General features: G+C 38.4%; 1 protein-coding gene across 5 annotated transcripts in view; it reads left to right on the plus strand.

Annotated features, from left to right (window-relative positions):
* Positions 1 to 9,962, plus strand: part of KIAA0930 — a 76,171-nt gene extending 66,209 nt beyond the window's left edge. For all 5 annotated transcript variants that reach the window (XM_083846188.1, XM_083846189.1, XM_083846190.1 and 2 more), the window contains 2 exons: positions 1,629 to 1,784; positions 4,978 to 9,962. In XM_083846188.1, the coding sequence (XP_083702314.1) occupies positions 1,629 to 1,784; positions 4,978 to 5,018 (197 nt within the window). In that variant the 3' untranslated portion in view covers positions 5,019 to 9,962. The remainder of the gene's footprint in view (positions 1 to 1,628; positions 1,785 to 4,977) is intronic.
* The last annotated feature ends 8,206 nt before the right edge of the window (positions 9,963 to 18,168 follow it).

Consider the following 18,168-nt stretch of genomic DNA (forward strand, 5'->3'; position numbering starts at 1 on the left):
TTCCAGGTTTTCCAAATGTTTACATATAATATAACATACATATAATATAATATAATTATATATTATATTAATATATATTATATATTATAATATATATTAATATAATATAATATAACACATATAATATAACATACATATAAAATACTGAGAAGTGTGGTTTTGTTTATGGTTATAAATGTTTTGACTTTATTGTTCATGGACCTTATTTAATAGAATAATACTATTTTAAAAAAATATATATTTTAATAGAGTACACTAGGAAGTTTAATTTATTCAAGAATGACCTTTCTAAAAGGGGAAGTAGCTAGATTCAATCTGATTACAAATTACAGAAATCTGAGTGTCCTACCAATGTTTGCTCAGGAGCTGCAGTAACGAAATTCTTTTTTTTTTTTTCCAGAAGGGAGAAAGCTGACAAAAAGCTGTTTTTTTTTGTAGAAGCAGGGAAATGCTGGTGTATATTGGCCTTGTGGTTGGAGAATAGCTTGGAGAATGGCTTGTCTGAAGGTCAGCAGTGTCCTGGGTCTGGCCAGTGCTGCTGCAGACCTGACCCCAGTGCAGACAGAGCTGTTGTGGACAGGAACAGTCCATCAGGCTTTGCTTGCTTTTGCTGCAGGCAAGCATGACACAGCAGGAGAATTATGCTTATTCCAGCTACCAGAGTCAAGTCCTTCTGACCTGATCACCACGGTGCTCTTGACATAGTGGTAAAGTGTGGAAAGAGGGAATAGACTGTTTGGCCATACACACTTATAGGAAAGGAAGGAAAACAAGATATTTTTTTCTCTATATTGTATGTACATTGCCAGAGTAGCTGCCACTTTTTTCCTCAGGACCTACTTTTAAACAAATGACTCCCAGAGTTTGGATTGCTCTGGTCCAGAATTATCTTCACTTCAGCATCTGCTTTAGCACTGTGACACTGGGCTGAGTTTTACAGAGGAATGGAGAGAAAGCCTAGAAACACTCAACAGATGTAACATATGCATTCCTGTCTGCAGCTATAAAAATCTCCTCTAGTTTAGAGTGGATTCAGTGTCCTTTTGTTTTAAAATACATTTTGGATCTCTAAACTAATTTCAGGAAGAATAAATAACATGGCAGAATAATCCCAGGTTTGGCTTGGGGAATGCATGGAGATTTGCAGTGAACTTCCTTACTAATACTGACTTTTCCTGTGTCTTGTTGGATATTAATCTTCTTCACAGGATAGATTTTTCCTTCTGTTATACGTTTCTGCATGAGTAACTACTTAACTGTAGGGATGTTATTTTGTATATAAGGGAAGGCTGGGTTAGGATTTTGCTTGTGCAAGTGCTTCATTTTCTCTCCTGGCTGGTCGATTAGTGGATGATGATTTGATGATTTACTACTACTGCCAGCTGTTGATATAACTCATTAGCTTCAATGTAAATGGTGAATTCTGTACTGGGCAAGATCCAACTGATTTAAAAAATAATAGTAGTAGTAGTAAGTGACCTGTTTGTAATTTTTCTCTAGAAAATTAATAGTTGGCTTTCCTTTCTATATATATATATTTTTTTTTATTTTCAGAAGCTTTCATTGAATCTTCCAACAAAATGCAGAAAGTACAATCGTTTTAAACTTGCTGTCTTTTACCCTTACAGATCTACACAATGCAACAAATCTGAGGTCGCGGTCCTTATCTGGAACAGGACGGTCTCTGGTGGGCTCATGGCTGAAGCTGAACAGAACAGATGAAAATTTTCTACTCTATGCACACTTAACTTACATCACTTTGCCATTGCATCGAATTTTAACAGGTGGATTTTAATGTGCATTACCCATAAACAGAGACTCATTTGGTTCCCAGGCAGCCTTCAGTGTTGTGGGATTTTGCTATTAAGATAGAGGAACAAGCCTTTCTCTGAAAGGGAACATGACTTCAAACCTTACTTGCTGACTGTAGCAGCAAATCAATTTGAACAAGTGGAATGGTGTCTAACTGTTCTCTGGCTTTGCGCTAGTTTTGCTTGGTGAGAGTTCAAACAAGCTGGTAGGTTTTGTTTCTGGAGGAGTATTAGTGTCTTTAATACTGGAATATAAGGTTCATCCATCTCCTGAGTGCAGGGCAACTCATTGTGAGCCTGCCCACTGACAGCAATAGTTGTAGCAGAGACCTGTGACTAAGAGGGTTATGTAAAGGTAGTTTTAGAATTTGGAATGATCTCCTTTGCCAATTTGAGTTCTAGATTTGTTATCCACGTGAATTGCTTGGATTGATCAAAGTGCCCACACTAATAGCTATAAATCTCTCAGGTGCCCAATTTCTTTAATTAAACTAAGTAGTGGTTATGTCACACCAGGAACAATCAGTCCCATGTTGTTGTCTAGCTATGCCAGTTACTACATTGATGATGGACAGCTCTGCATTTGTTCAGCTGGGGTACAATATCACAATAAATTACATCTTACAGCAGGCAAGTACTGAAGTATCAAATATGACATCCATGTAACTCTTGTCTGCCTGCAAATATAGGTGGACTAGTTTGAACAGATGCCTGCATCAGCAAGCATGCCAGCCTTTCAGAGGAATAGTTCACACACAGTATGAGGTAGCTCATGGGACTCTGAGATACTTAAGAAAATAGAGAAAGAAGTAGTGGTTAAGGGTTCTCTTCTCTGTCTAAATGCAGTGGCAGTTTCTTTCATATAGCCATTACTAGTGTTACTGTGCACTCTCTCTGTGCCTTCTAAGTGAGGTCCTGAAATGCATTCCCTCTGAAAATATATATTGGTTGTCTCAGGTACAAAGAAAGTTTGGTCCAGGTGCATGATAGTATCTCAGGCAAAGCCGTTGCTAAACTCCGAATTCTATACTGGAATAAAGTTGTCATCCCCTGGAATAAAGTTATGATCGCAGAGCAATTTTTAAAGTCCTGTCTCTAACCTTTGAAGATCTTTTTAATTTACCTATCTAAGAACTTAATCTTTTTTCTTTTCATCCACCAGGTCAGATGACTTCTGAATAGGTTTGTCTGTACTGTGGACTTTTGATCAGTGCCAGCTTTTTCTTGTCTGGGTCTGAAAAGAGAACTCAGTGGTTATTTCCAGATTGTTCCCGAAAAGTAGCTAAGAGGACAGGAATTGGGAAATCTGTTGTTAAACAGATTAATATACTGCTAACAGAGATAGGAAGATAGCATGGGTGTGTTCTTCATGTCATTAGTTGTACTGTGCTAGTGAAATAGTAATAGCTACAGTCTTATCCTCATTTGCAGGCTGCGATCTCAGACTGTGTTGCAAAAGTAGGCTGGCTCCTTCCCTACAGATAAGGAAAACTGTAGCTGATAAGGTGGAAAATCATACTTAGCAAAGAGATGTTTCTACACCATTTGGCCCTTCACTGTATGTAGAAATTGATTTGAGTTTAGAAGAAATTACAAATTCCAGTCAGAATTGATCCTCTATAATTAAGGGAGGATTTTGAACAAAGTTCCAACAAAATACACAATTATTCCTTACAACAATTATGTTGATACCATTACAGCTGGTTAGCTAGAGTTATCAAGCTCACTCTCTCTCGCCACAGGCATTTTGGAGTTCACAGAAGATGCATTGTTCCTGCTGGCATTTAATACTTGCTCAAGTGGGTGGCATAAATGCCTCCATGCTCAGATATTTGCTTTTAGCTTGAATGCACTTTCTGAGACTTAATTTGTTTAACATACAGTTGCAGGAGCCAGTGTATATATTGAGACACAGCGAAAAGAGACATAAAATGTCTGGGCTGTAAGGCAGAATTTTAATCTGCATTTTTTTCACTATCTGCTTTAGCTTGGTGCTTCGGATAGAGCCCATTTCCAGTGCCTTTTTGTAATTAATGCATTTGTGCCAGTGGCAGCTTTCCAGCAGGAGAGAGCATTACACATGGGGCAGGATGCAGTGGGAAAGACGTTCATCTCCTTTGAGTAGTTTAGGCAAGTCTGTACTACAAAATTAAAATGCTAGGGATAGTGATCAAAGTATATTCAAAAATATCTGGAGTTTGTACATATTGATAAGACTTCCTCTGCTCTGAGTTTTCTCTCTCTCCATGCTAAATGACACAGCTCTCAGCCTTTCCTTGCATGTCAGATGGTCCAATCCCTTAATAATCGTTGTGTCCCTTCACTGGATTCACTGTGCTATGTTTCATTCTTTACAAGCATGTCTAGAACCCTCCGAAGCTGTGGATCAGTTTTTACTCAGGTCATGCTCTTTGTGCAGCTATGTGTGACCTGCCGGTTAATTAAGCATGTGCTCCCTTTTCCGACATTCTTTATTCTCTGTGTAGCCTGGACAAAGACCTAGCAGCCCAGTTTCCAGATACTTCTGCAGACTGCCGTGCCAGCACGCTAGTTTTATTATCCACATTTGGAAAGATGCCCATTATGACAGCTATCTTGCAGGTTCATATTCTGTCACATTTGGACAATATTGGGCTGAGGAGCCAACAAAATGAATGTTCTTATTGCAGCCTTTTGAATGCAGAAATGTAGGCTTCAGGCTATGAAATAGATGAAACTGTTGAGTTGCTTGTGCCCACATCTTCTGAGCCAAAAACCTCTTTAAGGGACTTGGGGATGGTTCCCTTCAGGAAGGAAAAAACCTTTGGCATGTCCTATAATGCTTCTTACACTTGTTTCTCTGGAAGATTGCCGCTGTCTCCATGTCTGACTCATGTTGTTTCATGCCACTATTAATGATACTTAAATCAGCTCTCATTTTTATATGATGTGTTATACTTGCAGTTTACCATCCTTCAACTAGGATGCACCTTGGGAGGGATTAGAATAGCTTTCATTAATAGGCAAAGTCTCATTGCTAGTTGTGATTTAAATTCCTTTAGTGTTGTAACCAGGGGTCTATGCAGCAGTCCAGAAATGAATCTTCAGTTCTTACTTCCTTGTGCAGTGGCTACTTTCAGGAGCCTCCTAAGTTTGCTGTTCCTTTTTGTTTCTTTCCCTTCCCCAGATATCCTGGAAGTGCGGCAGAAACCAATTCTGATGATATAGCAGAGAGCGGGCACAGCCTTGGAGCCTTGTTGCCAAGTGCCTAACCACAGCGGTTTTCTGTGCTAACACTACCATCTAGTGTCAGGAACATAAACCTCCACTGGAAAAAGGGAAGTCAAAGAATACCAGCCGATCAAAAGTGCCTCTTTCTTCCTTCCTCTGCTGTCATACACCATATGCACATTTGCAGTACATCACTTGAGCGTTTCTGACTGGAAGAGGACTTTCAGCAAAATAAAACAAGAAGGGGCTGTGTTTAAATGGAGTCAATGCTTTATGAACAGTTTATTACTGTGTTTACTTTATAACTAAGAAACCAACAATATGTACAGAATGTGATAAACTTTATATTCTTTGAGAGAAACAATTTGAGAATTTAATAATGATGTACTAATGAACGTCGTTCCATAGACTCTCACCCATACTCTCCTTGTTGGATTGATTTAATGCGTCTGTGCATGTTGGGATTGAAGGGATGAGAAAATTTCCTGCTGAGGGAGGAAAAGGAAAATGATACTATAAAGATACATTGCCATTTGGGTATGTGCAGTCGGATAGGTCAGAGCTTAAAAGAGGCTGAAGATGTTCCCGTTTGTTCATGTGTCAGTGTTAGGACAGGAGAACTCTGCTGACAAATTTTCTATCTACCAAAGAACAGCAACATTTTCATCCTCAAGACCTGGCTAAGAAACTGAGCCAGTGAAAAGAAGGCTAAAATGTGCTGCTATAATAAAGCTGAGGTTCATATCCACTACTAATGCTGCTTATCTCTGTTAGTTGATTCAGTTTGAGGCTGAAATGGAAAAATAGGAGGCCACAAATGGACTCCAAAAACTAAAAATCTTACCAATAACCAACATCCTCCTGCATGCACTGGACCGAAGTAGGTAAAGTTGTCCTTTGTGGTAGTGTTCAAGGCCAAGGAGGGCATGAGAGCTGATTAATGTCTGGGCAGCTTTCCCAGATTCATCTTTTCCTGTTGTTTTGCTGTACTGTTACATGCTGAAGCACAACAAGTTTTCTTTCAAGACAAATGTTTTAAATGTAATTCTGCTCCGAAAAGTGACTAAAAATAGCATTAGTGGGAGGTTTGAAATTTGTGTTTCGGGAGGTCTCAAGTAAAAAAAGCTTTATGTTTACAGGTAAAATGCAGCTTTCTCAAAGCAGCAAAAGTTTGCTGTCCTTGACATGTGAAATCTAAATGATAAAATACTGAGACTACTGCAGTTTGATTCACTGCTTCGATGTGAGAGCTAGTCATACTTCACATTATTTACAGCTGCCTAACTGGCATAGCAAAGAGTGGGGTAGCTTGTCACTTACGGCAAGTGACACTGATATACACACAAAGAAATCTATAAAGAGTGAAGGTGTCTTTTTTGTCACTTTTCAGAGTCTGAGCACCTAAACTCTCTAATGCTGGTGCCACACTTACCAATCAGAGCATGTGTTCTGAGCCTGGACCTTTGTCTCCCTCACACACAGCCCTTCCTAAAGTACTTTGTTATTTTCTCAATAGCGTCTGATGACTCAACCTCTCAAGTAGGACTCTCTGCCTTTTTTCCTCAGGCCATGTTCCATGGGAATAGCTCCACTTCAATGTTAAAGGTAGACTAACTTTATCATTCAGCCCAACATGATGAATCCAGTATGGTAAGGAGGTTTTTTTTTGTTTTTGTTTTTTTTTGAGGCTAGGCCTGGAAGCAGTCACCATAGTCCAGAGTGACGGCATTTCTAATGCTGGCAGCATGACTGCATAACAGGGACAGCTGACCAGTAGTTAGTTCACTTCAGATGTTTTGCAACAGCATTACAAAAAAGTTCACGTGGTCATTGCCAGCACAGCCACTTCTCATGTTGCAGACTTTTGAGTCTCGTTCCATGGGAGTGTGTGCTTGTGTGTGTGTGAGGGTGTTCACGCTGTCTAACCTGAGGCATGCAACTTGGGTGCCTAGGCTTCCTACCTAATCCCGGGGAGAGAGAGGGACTCCTAAATGAGCAGCTGAAAAGCTCTCTCTAGGAACTTCAAAGGCAGTCCAGGTGCTTACCTGAGATCCCTGGGTAGTGTGCCTAGTGCCAGACAGCACAAAGATTCTCCCTCCCGATGTCCATGGCAAGAGTTAAACCACTCTTCACCTAGAAGACCAGTCCTACTCTGAAGCTTCTGAAGATGTTTTTTTTTCTGTATTTTCATACTGGGCTGGGCAAAGCAGTGCTGTTTTCCTTCAGTTACTCATCAGGGATGGAAGGGAGAGAGCTAGTATTTGTCGTACTAGTGACAATTGATACCTTTTAGTCAAACAGGAATAACAGACATGGAAAGGAAGCGGATCCAGATTGGAACCTGAGTTGTGGGTGCCTGAGTACTGCCTAGTTGACAGTAATTTTTAATGCTTTTTTGATATCGTTATATTAATTTTAGGTAGCTTTATTTCATGTGTTCTGAAAGACTTGAGCAGATCTTACATAAGATTGCAGAGGAAATGGCAAATAAAGAAAGACTCTAAAGTAGTACAGTAGTAGAAAGGCAATGTTACAGAAAGGACAGCACAGATCCCTTGTCTATTATACGAGAAATATTGTCTGCTTTGTTATATGTACACAGATGTGTTCTGATGTCTGGTTTTTGACGGGCTGAATTTAAAAGTCCTATAAAAAGAGCTAATTGGTTTATTTTATCCTGCTAGAAGGTATGCTATGTCTGTATTGAAGACTCAACTTTTTTAGTAGAAAAGGGCTACAGGTATGCCCAGATGGACATCCATGGGAAATTGAGATGAAAAAGACTACTGAATGTCAATAGTGCTTTTTGGAAACAAGTTAGATGTACCAGATTCTCAGCTATTCCCTCTCTAAACAACTGATGTGCAGTTCTTATGTGTCGCACCTGTTTCCTTAGTTTTTTATCAAGTAGGAAGGAAAAAATGCTTATTTTGTTTTGCTTTTAAATAAACCCTTATAATTTATTGTCCTCATACAGACAGATTGACAGAGAAGGTGATCCAAGTTTTGCCTGGGTCAAGGTGGCACGGCTGGTTCCTTAGCTTGCTATTGCACTATACCAAAAAAAGAAAAGGGAATGTTAGATAGAAACCTCTCACCCTTTTAATTTGGAGGGGTTTTTAATTCTATAGCTCTGAAGCAGTAAACCAGTAGATTTGAGCCTCTATTGACCATTTACATTGCTGAGGAATGAACTGGAATGTTCTGCGTACCTAAAGAGTGCAGGAAAGTGCAGCTGTCCACATCCTGACTGTTGGAGTGCAGCAGTTTTCATTAGTTATGTTGACATTGATGTTTTACAACAGCTCTGTATGAGAAAGCAGCACAGTTAACAGATTTGGGAAGCTTTGCAGAACCTTTGTATTTATTTACAGAATCCCACCATACCTCATTCCTGAGTTAACTTCCCTCGTTCTACCCATTCGCTCCCCCTGGAGACCTGGGGCTTATCACTTCAACTCTTCACCGATTATATATGTTGACAGATGTCAAATGCAAGACTAAATTTTTTTCACCCTACACAGGTTTTTCTCTGTTATCAATTTAGCAAGTAGAAAGCCTTCGTTTTTTAAAGAAAGGTCTTAAATCACTTATTTTGTATTAGCATATTATTGCTTTGCCTTAGAGACCACAGTGTATGTGAAATCATGTTCTTATTGCCAAGCAGTGCAGGACGGGTTCCAAGTCTGCTTTTAAAATAAGCCATTTTTAGAAATGTAACAAATCTTTCAGCTGTTTCGGCTAATGCAGGCAGCTGAAAATCCCAGTTTGTGTGGGTTCATGTTCCTTCTCTTTTTGTTCTCCCAGTCTTCATTGTTTACAAGGCTTGAACATGTTGGGGATGTGGATCACCTGGTTTTCCATTTCTCGGCACAGTCAGTGTGGTTGGTTTCCTAAAAAGAGAGTTGTTTACAAGGATGAGTTTTCACAGTAAAATGGTTTGCCCAGAGTATGTTTTTTTACCATGTTTTGATTTAAACAGTCAGGTCCTTGGCTCTGCAAACAGATTTTTCTGGCAGATCCTTGTGCACAGAATCCCATTCTAGTCACAGAGGTTCTCTATGGACATGGAGACCACATAAATAGTCTACACTCTTAGACTGTTGAACTGCTTCTTGCCAATCATGTTTTTTTTCACTTTCCAGATGATTACTTCTCCTGTATTTTGCAGTCTAAAGATTCCCCGTATTAAAGATAGATATAAGACAGTCTTCAAAAGTGCCTAAGTCCTGTTGTTATCCAATGGGGTTTAAGAACAACTTTTTTTATTTAGGAAGTTAGTACTTTTAAATTCTGTGTGGTGAGTAGCAGTGTCAAGAAATGACAAGTTTATAGTTCTTGGAAGAACCGGACATCTCCTACAGACTTGCCCTTCATGTTAGGTTCTCATGGTCTCCAAAGGTTATGGCTGAAAGCTCTGGAAATTGGATTTCTTCTGGTCATAGCAGTCAGTTATCTGCCAATGCCGTATCTTGTTTTTTGAGGTATGACTGAAAGTGCACGGTGTTGATATATAGAAATTCTGTGTCAAAAATAGGTGCAGCAGAATCCAGTAAAAGGCATTGTTAAATAAGTAGCTTTTACACCAAACCTTAAATGAAACAGTATTTTACACCAGAATGTAGCTGTTTGGATCTTTGGTCAAGATAATACAAGACTGCAAGCAGGTTACAATGTTGAATGTTCTCTGTGTAAATATATAAATACTCTCAACCTAATTTTATCAAACTAACACTTGTTGCATGGTTTGTTTTTTTGCCTCATTGATGATCAGTGTTGATAAAACGATGATGGGTTGGAAATGATGCTGGCACTGTACTGAGCCCTTTGAACAAAGAGCAAGGAGAACCTTGGTGCACCAAAAACGGTGTTGATTTTGCATATGGCAGCAGTGAAGAAAGTGTTGGACCCTGCAGCCAATAAACGGACCTCTTAAACGACCATGAATTTTGTTAGTAGTTTTTACTCTCTACTGTGCCTGGTGGGATTTGAATTTGAATGTATTCTTTACTGGTGGCAAGCATGAACAGTGGAATAACACTCTGTGGTACTCCTCATAATAAGCATTGCCAAATAGACACTCATGAGAAAAAGTAGTCTGTTTACTCTTCTTTTTTTTTTTTCCACTTCGGGCAAAACCTAACTTTCTGACTGCTTGCTGAATCTTTCAATGAACAGCCTCTGGCAACTTCACATTGTATAACAAGGGAAGAAGGTAAAAGTCAGTGTACTTCTGAATTTGTTTTAAAAGGCTTTTTGATTTTTCCATTAGATGCTGGCATTTAACAAAAAAAAGTCCTAAACAGGTGTGTTTTCTTTGAAATGAAGTTATATAGCCATTAGTATTTAGGTTTGTGTAGAGTGGAATATTGAGAGACAGTCGGCTGTAATGATTTCTTCATGTTAAATTCAGGAAAAAACTTCAATGTGGATTTGTATAGTATCATTAAAATTTGATTACTCTTTAGCACTTAAATGTTTATGCTACCATAAGTTGTACTTACCAACATTGAATCGGTTTTGGTTTAAAGACTTGCAAGGCACTACATCTTCCCTCTCCACTTGATTTGTGTGACTGACATTTCACAGTAGACTTCTTCAGGGGATTTTTCTATATGAAAATATATAAAAAGAAATACTCACCAAACACACCAGTTATAAGTTGGACCTGGTGATGATTCCATTTCAAAGAAACACAGACCAGGACTGTTTCATAAACTGTGCGGTGTAACATCTAAGATATGCATGCTAGCTTGGTAATCAGTGATAGGTGAGGCAAAATTTAAAAGTAGAGGTTAGGGAGAAAGAGAACAGGGCATTTAGGTTCTTCACTGTAGATGTTTGAGTAGACTGTTGGCAGTGTTATTGTGTGTGTGCATATGCAAGTGGAATCTTAACTGGTTAGAAAATGCTAAAACACATCTTGAAAACTAACAATGACTTTCCTTGAATGCTCTACACTGAAAGCTTTTGAAGGCAGCCAGACTGGAGAATGCATTAGGTGAAACAGTACAAAAGACTAAGACAGCAGAAGCTTACAAATCATGGTAAGAAAGCTCACCTGTTTGTTTTAGTAGGTCTTTCAACATCAGTTAGTGGAAGGAAAAGGTGTGCCTTGTTTGTTTGTTTGCTTTTAATCAAAATGCAGGTAGGACAGAAGACTGATGCATGCATCTTTGAAAAGCGTTCATGACTTTCATTAATAACTTTCCTAAATGCTGAAAGAAAAAGATTGGTTTAACAATGTGGCAGTATATCTTGTTCAGCAGAGTCCCTGCTCTGGAGAGGCAAATTAACTTTCTTCCTTTCATCCTGATGTTGTTTCTGTTGTCTGCCCTCATCTGGAGCAATGCTCTCAAGAAATACCGTAATATTGCTTGGCATGCAAGTTTATCATCAAGGGCTGATGTCCTGTAATATCCAAAGATAAGTACAAAGTAAAATCACACATGGAAGACTGAAGAAAAATATGGATCTTTGCTAACAAATGGTTACCGTGCTTACTTACTCCTGTCAGAAATGTTCCTGAAACTTGTAATAAAAAGTTTGTAGAAAGCAAAGGAGTAACATTTTCAAAAAGACCAAGTTACCCTGTGCAAATCAGGGTAGAGCTTCTACTTTAAAAAGAGCTTTTTCTTGAAGTGTTAATTCCAGCTGCCTTAATGTTTTCCCTGTCATCAGTTTATGCCAACATTCAGTTGGTTCTGGTGATTCATAACTTAGTATTTCACAATATGCAATTGCTTGATCCATTTTCTTCCCCTTCCATCTCCGCACAGCATAAAAGGATGTTTCTGTCTGTGGCTCTGCTTCTTCTGCTGGAGCAATATTGCTGGGGAAGTCCAGTGCAAGCAGTTCTACTGGTCTCCAAATTCTTCCAAATCTCATACGCACACTTTAATTCAGATGCAGCCAATGTGTTCATCAAAACCTTATGTCACTTAGAAATAGACTGACTGCCTTATGCCTGCTCTACATCTAGAGGCATTCCTTTGCTCTTGAAGGAAAAGGTTGGCAGAGCCCACTTCCATCCCTGCTTTTCCCTGCAAGTGTCAAATTAGATAATGCTTGGAAAATGGTTGAGTGACAGATGTTGTGTCAAGGAGCAAGAAGAGTTATTGTGCAAGCCTCGTTTCCAGCAAGAGGAATTCTGAATCACATGCTTCCTGGTAAGTACTCCCATAGTTAACCTGCCTCGTAGATAAGGTCATCATAGGTGATAATTCACAGTGATCATTTCTGACTTTGTTTTAAAGGTAAGGAAACACTGATTTCATAAACTGTCAATATTGTTGAATTTGGTATATGACCTATGGTTTTCTCTTCAGTGTTAGGAACTTGCTTTTCATAATGGAGAAACTCCCTGCAAGTTTTTCCTGGGACTGCAGTCAACAGAATTACCATTTGCAGGTAAGAAGAATGTATCAAGTGCCCACCAATTAGGGTGGGGCTCCAAAGCTAGCATTGGCGGTAACTGAGACAGAATTTTGTATTGTATTATGTCATTTATGATAGAAGATAGCAAACCAAAGTTAGAAACTTCTACACAGAAGTAACTGCCTGAGCAGACAAATTCTAATCATGTCTTTGAAGCCTATGCAGATTTCCAGAGATGATCAAATTACTCTGCTACCTCTCAGTAAAGGTTGTTATGTTCCTAACAGTAATACTCACAAAACTGGTGATGATGAATACTTACTTGGATTATAATGCTTACTAATAACATTCAGGATGTTTGGGTGCAAATAAGAAGAATTTCTAAATGAGTATATCTTTAAAGAATGACCAGTGTGCTACCCTAACAGAAGGCTGCCAGAACTTGGAAAAGTGTATCAATGACTACGTCAAGCAGTCTAATTTTCTTATAGCTCTTTACTCATCTTGTGTCGCACCACCATCCTTTCTGTGGATTCTTATGTGCCACTCCTGTGTTTCATGCAGCTCCGTACCATAACTTGTGGAGTAGTGCAGAGGTTTGTAACCCAGTCAGCAGCTACTGAATATTCAAGGAAGTTTGTTGCTTTTCTGTGACTGAGCTTTACTTGTCTGTCTGCGTTATGACCATTCTGTGAAGTAAGCGTTTTACCAAAGCAAGCAGTTTACTAAATTTTGAGTCTGAACTCATACACAGCTTCAAACCTTGTGTCATCTGGAAGGCTACATTATGCAAAACTACTTGGCTGGCTGTTGCTTTTCACTTGGCCTTCAACTCTATCTTTAGCACTAGATCATTTAGAGCCAGTCATCTGGTGATGCATTGTTTGGATTGTGGTAGTTTTCTTCTCATCTTCACTCGTTTTTATAGCCTAGGTCATGTACATATCATTTAGCTTATACTTAATGTGCTTTTTGGATGAATCGGACTTCTATATGTCTCAGTTGCTGCAACTAGTCTGCGAAGAGTGGCATTTTCCTGCTGGAGTAGGAAAGAGACTGATTTTGATTAATACGTGCTGTTCCTGAAGTGCTGCATTTGTAGTCTGGACATTCAGGAGTTACTGTCTTCTGGAAGATTATTTTTGCTTTTTCTGTTTTGCAAGTGGTAAAATCCTTGGTTTGATTAGAGTTTCTGCAGTCACAAATTTTTTAAAAGATGCGAGGATACTGTCATCTTTCAACTTCTATTTCTTACATTTGTGAATATTGTGTGTTAATACTACATTTACTATTTGTATTTTCATGCAACTGTTTTCTTCTAACATTACACACTTTCAACTGGAAAGGAAACAGTAGTAGAAACCTAATAATTATTTTTTTATATAATTTTTTGAGCAGATACTATATAACTTCTTTCTTATCACTAAATTATCTAAATGTTTGTGGGTTTGTTTTGTTTTGTTTTTCCCATTGTGGCATGTTGCAATATTTCTGATTATATTTGGTGTTATATAATCTTGATTTGAGTTCTCAGCAACATCTGGGGTGGGAGGATCAGCAAAAAAATAGGAAATTGTGTTTTATGAATTTGTTAAAAAACTGGCATCAGATAACTTGGAAAAATTAGCATGAAATTCTGTGCTGGTTTAGGAAAATCATGCCACAGTATTAGTTCTAAAGATGTGTCACTTATACTTCGTATTTTGCAATAAAAGCTAGTAAGCGCCTCATCTTTGCTCTTGAGAACTGATGTTACCTTTCTTTATGGTTGCCCAAATCTAGGGAGAATCTGTAAGCAGTGCTGTCTTCCTTTTTTAAGCAGTGTAGTAAGGTATGTCCAAGATGTGGACATAGCACGATAGTGGCTAACATGAGGAAGTACAGTTGGACGGCAGCCATTCTCTCGTGGTCTCAGCAGGTCAGAGTGCATTGGAAAGCTGATCATCCACTCTTGACTTTTCTTGACACATCTGTTGATTTTATTTATTTTTGCTATTTAGCATACTGTTACAAAACAAGAGAAGAATCACCTTATGGCCTAGCTTTTGGGTAGTGCTTTTAGGCTAGATCTAAAAACCTCGTGTTCTCGATACTTTGTCGGGCAAACATAGGCAAACTACTTTTGATCTTGAGTCTTTTAATGTTCAAGTTGCAGGGATTTTTAGCTGTCAGCCCCCACAGTAATTCTCTTAATGTTCAAGAACCAGTTTTTCTCTGTCTAGTAAAAGGTCGCCCTAGCTCTCCCCTTTGAGCTGATTCAGCTCAGTCTCCTTGCAACACGAAAGCGTTTTGCTGAACTGGCTCTTACTGATGTGCCAGCAGCAGTAAGGCCATGTGCAGGATTTCCAAGGCTGGAGTTCACCTGCAAACAACTGAATGTAAAATTCATTTTATTCATATAGTGTTTAAAGTCATAGTGAAAGGGATACACAAAAGACACTTCTCCCATTCGTTTATTCACATTTTCCATGGATTTTTGTACACTTCCTCAATGTGTTAGAACTAATGAAAACATTGTTACAGGACAAGTTATGTGAAAATTAAATATCCACTGAAAAATTCAAAGCAGTTTGAAATCTATTAAACTCTAACAGATCATCACATTCAACATTTTCATTGAATTTATACTAGCTCATGCCACTTTAAATTGTTTAATGTCAGTTATTTCTTGCACACAGGCACCAGTTACAAAGTCTTAGCAAATGCAAATAAGGCATCAGAAAGAAAGTCTTTAAGGACATTTTAAGTGTTACGGTGCTGCAAAGGGAGCTGAACGGGAGTTGTTACTAAAGCCTACCTCTTAATTGTTTTATGTTCCACAACATATGGAACTATAAATTTCACTTGAACTTTCATGTCCATCAGCCAGAAGAGATTATTGGAAGACACTCACTGTTGTGTTCCCAAATAGACCATTTAAGCACATTACAAAAAAAGAAAAAAAACTACATATAGCAATGTGGTATTTTAAAATAAAATTCACACCAACTGTAATAATCTCCCTTAGTGATGACTCTGAAAATTAAAAGAAACTGAAATCTTGATTTTCTTTTTTTGGGGAGTAGAAAAATGGGAGGGAAAAGATTTCTAAGCTGCTGAAACTTCACAATCGCAGCAAAAGGAAGAATGCATGTTATCCATTAGACGCTCCAACACCTATGTACAGTTTTAGCAGTCAAGGCATTAACTCAAATTAGGGAGGACCCTTACATCTTTAACATCAGGCATCTGATTTCCAGCTGTTAAGTATAATATGTGCCAACCAGGAATGCTTCATTGAGTTGAAATCCTGATCAAAATTCCTTCCCTGTATAGCATATGCCACTTTGTTATGAAGGCATTAATTGATTTCTGTGCTAATAACTTGCTTTTAACTCATTTTAGGCCTTTTTTTTCCCTATGAAATAATCCCTGGCTTTTTGCAACAACAATGTATTTCAATATTTAACTAGAAACTAAAGCATCAAAGATTTTTTTTTAAACAGTCCTAGAGAAGGATTGTGCTTTATACCTGACCAAGTGCACCTTGACTTCCTTCTCTTGCTTCATAGTCCAGATAATTGCAGAGTCACTATGAATGGTGTTGATTCAATCTCTAATTTGCAGTAAAACTCCTTCCTACTCTTAGTGGGACCTTTCCCATGTAAAAGTTTTAAACCCATATGTTTATACGTATATTTGACATTCTCATTAACACAGGATTCCTATTACTTTCCCTTAGGCTTTACTGATAAACATGTAAATTGCTAAAGAATCCGGATTTCTCATCTCAATTAGTCTTTCCCACAGCTAATAGAAAATAGTACTTGCTGACATGGATATTGTTTTCCAACACGTTTATTATTCTGTTTATCTTTCTTTAATATTCTGTGCTCATGCTCAGAATGGCCACCCTTGAATACGATAAAGATGCACTTGCCAGGTTTAGAACCAGGCCAAAGATGTGCGTGCAAAACACCAAGTCTGCCTCAATTTGGAGGCAAGTCATTAAGTATACATAGAAAGTTCAGTTTGTCTCTAAGTGGTTTAAGTTAATTGGTCCACACTTCAATAGATATATATTAAATCTATATAGCCATCGGATTTAGGAAGTAAACAAACACAAAACTAAGGCCCCTGAAACACTCTGTACTGAATTGTTCTTAAAGTGAGATGTATAAAAAAAATCTGCTTACCCCATCCAGCAATCTAATCTAAAGACACCTCTTCATGGAAACGTGTTTAAAACACTACAGTCAAAAGACAAATGCACTATTAACTGAGCCCTTGGACATTAAACCTGAGCCTATAATAAACTTTCAGGCAATATTCTGTTTTTCATTCATACACAATTAACATGCAAGATCTCAGCTTTTTGGCCTCCAATTAAGGTATCAGAAAGACAAAAAAAAAAGTAGCCTCACTTACTTTCAGTGGTTAAACACTAAGCCAGATGAAAAGAAAAAAAAAAGGCACCAATTTCAAATAATACTTCAAACGGTATCTCAACTCCTTTTGCACTTGAATATTGAAAATGCAATTCCTGTGACCTCAGCATAGCTGAAAGGAGAATGAAGGCCTTTGTTTTTGAACTTTGGTCTAGCAGGCTATAGGTCTACTTTAGTTAAGGGGGGGGGGAGGGGCAATGCCTTAACCTGAAGCATGCAGTAAATCAGGAATTAAGGCTGCCATTTGTTCTCCCATGGAGAGCAGCAGAAAGCAGGTAAGATGTGCTGCATTTCATCAAGAGGTTTTTTCCCCACCATTAGGCATTGCAGAGTCCCCTGTGAGAATTGCATCATGCTGCTGCTTTCACCTGTGTTCCCCATGCCCCATTAGCCAGAGGCAGGTTGGCATGTTTCTTTCATCTCCCCAAAGCTGGTGAGTGAGACAAATACAAGGGTAGTTCAAGATAAACATTAGCCTCTAGCTCTTTGATAGTTTCTAGAGCTGGAAATGAAGCAGAAAAAATATTTAATAGGGAAGGAGTTTCCAGCCAACTAAGACAAGGTTTGAAAAATAAAAGGATTTAGAAAAAAAACCCACCAAGGTCTGATAAAGCTGAGATGGAAACTCAGAACGCTGTTCTGATCTGTGAATTATTGCCACATGGTTTAACTCTGCTGAACACAGTTACAGATTAAACTAGTGCTCCCTATTTGTGACAGAAAGCTTGTCCTAGAGCTGCAAACTACTGCTCTATGTTAGGTACTACAGTAACACATCGTATTTTTAGCACAGGGGAAGGGTAATTACTTAAACATACTTATGCACATGGTCTTGGTAGCAGCCCAAGACAAGATAAGGTTTTGTAAAAATCCTGAATTTTGTCTGTGAAAAGCTATCTTCAGTAAAGTACGAGTAAGTAGCACAACACGTATACTTACAGCTCTGCCTCTGCTGTGTTTCAGTTTTAGCCCGAGGGATTAGGGAAGAATTCCTCTGAGTGACCATAATGGAAGCAGAAGCCTTTGCCTCTGATTTGTCAGATAAACGCCATCTGTGGTTGTGGTCCAAGATAAACAGTCCTCCAGTTGTCTGCTTATAATATTGCACAGCGTTAGCTTGTTGCTACAGTAAGAACAGAACTGACAGTTCTTCTCTAAGAAACATTACTGTCAACAAGACTATGCAAGCAAACTTTGTTTTAAATAGCTGGAGATGCAGTCTCCCAGTCCCCAAAAATCACACAAGTCTGTAAGAGTTAAAACAGTACAATATACATCATCATTATTGTTTGAGTACATTGTCATCATTGACAGTTTAAAAATTAGTCTCAACAGAATATGTT

Source organism: Anser anser (genome assembly GCF_964211835.1).
Source record: "Anser anser genome assembly, chromosome: 1".
NCBI lineage: Eukaryota > Metazoa > Chordata > Aves > Anseriformes > Anatidae > Anser > Anser anser.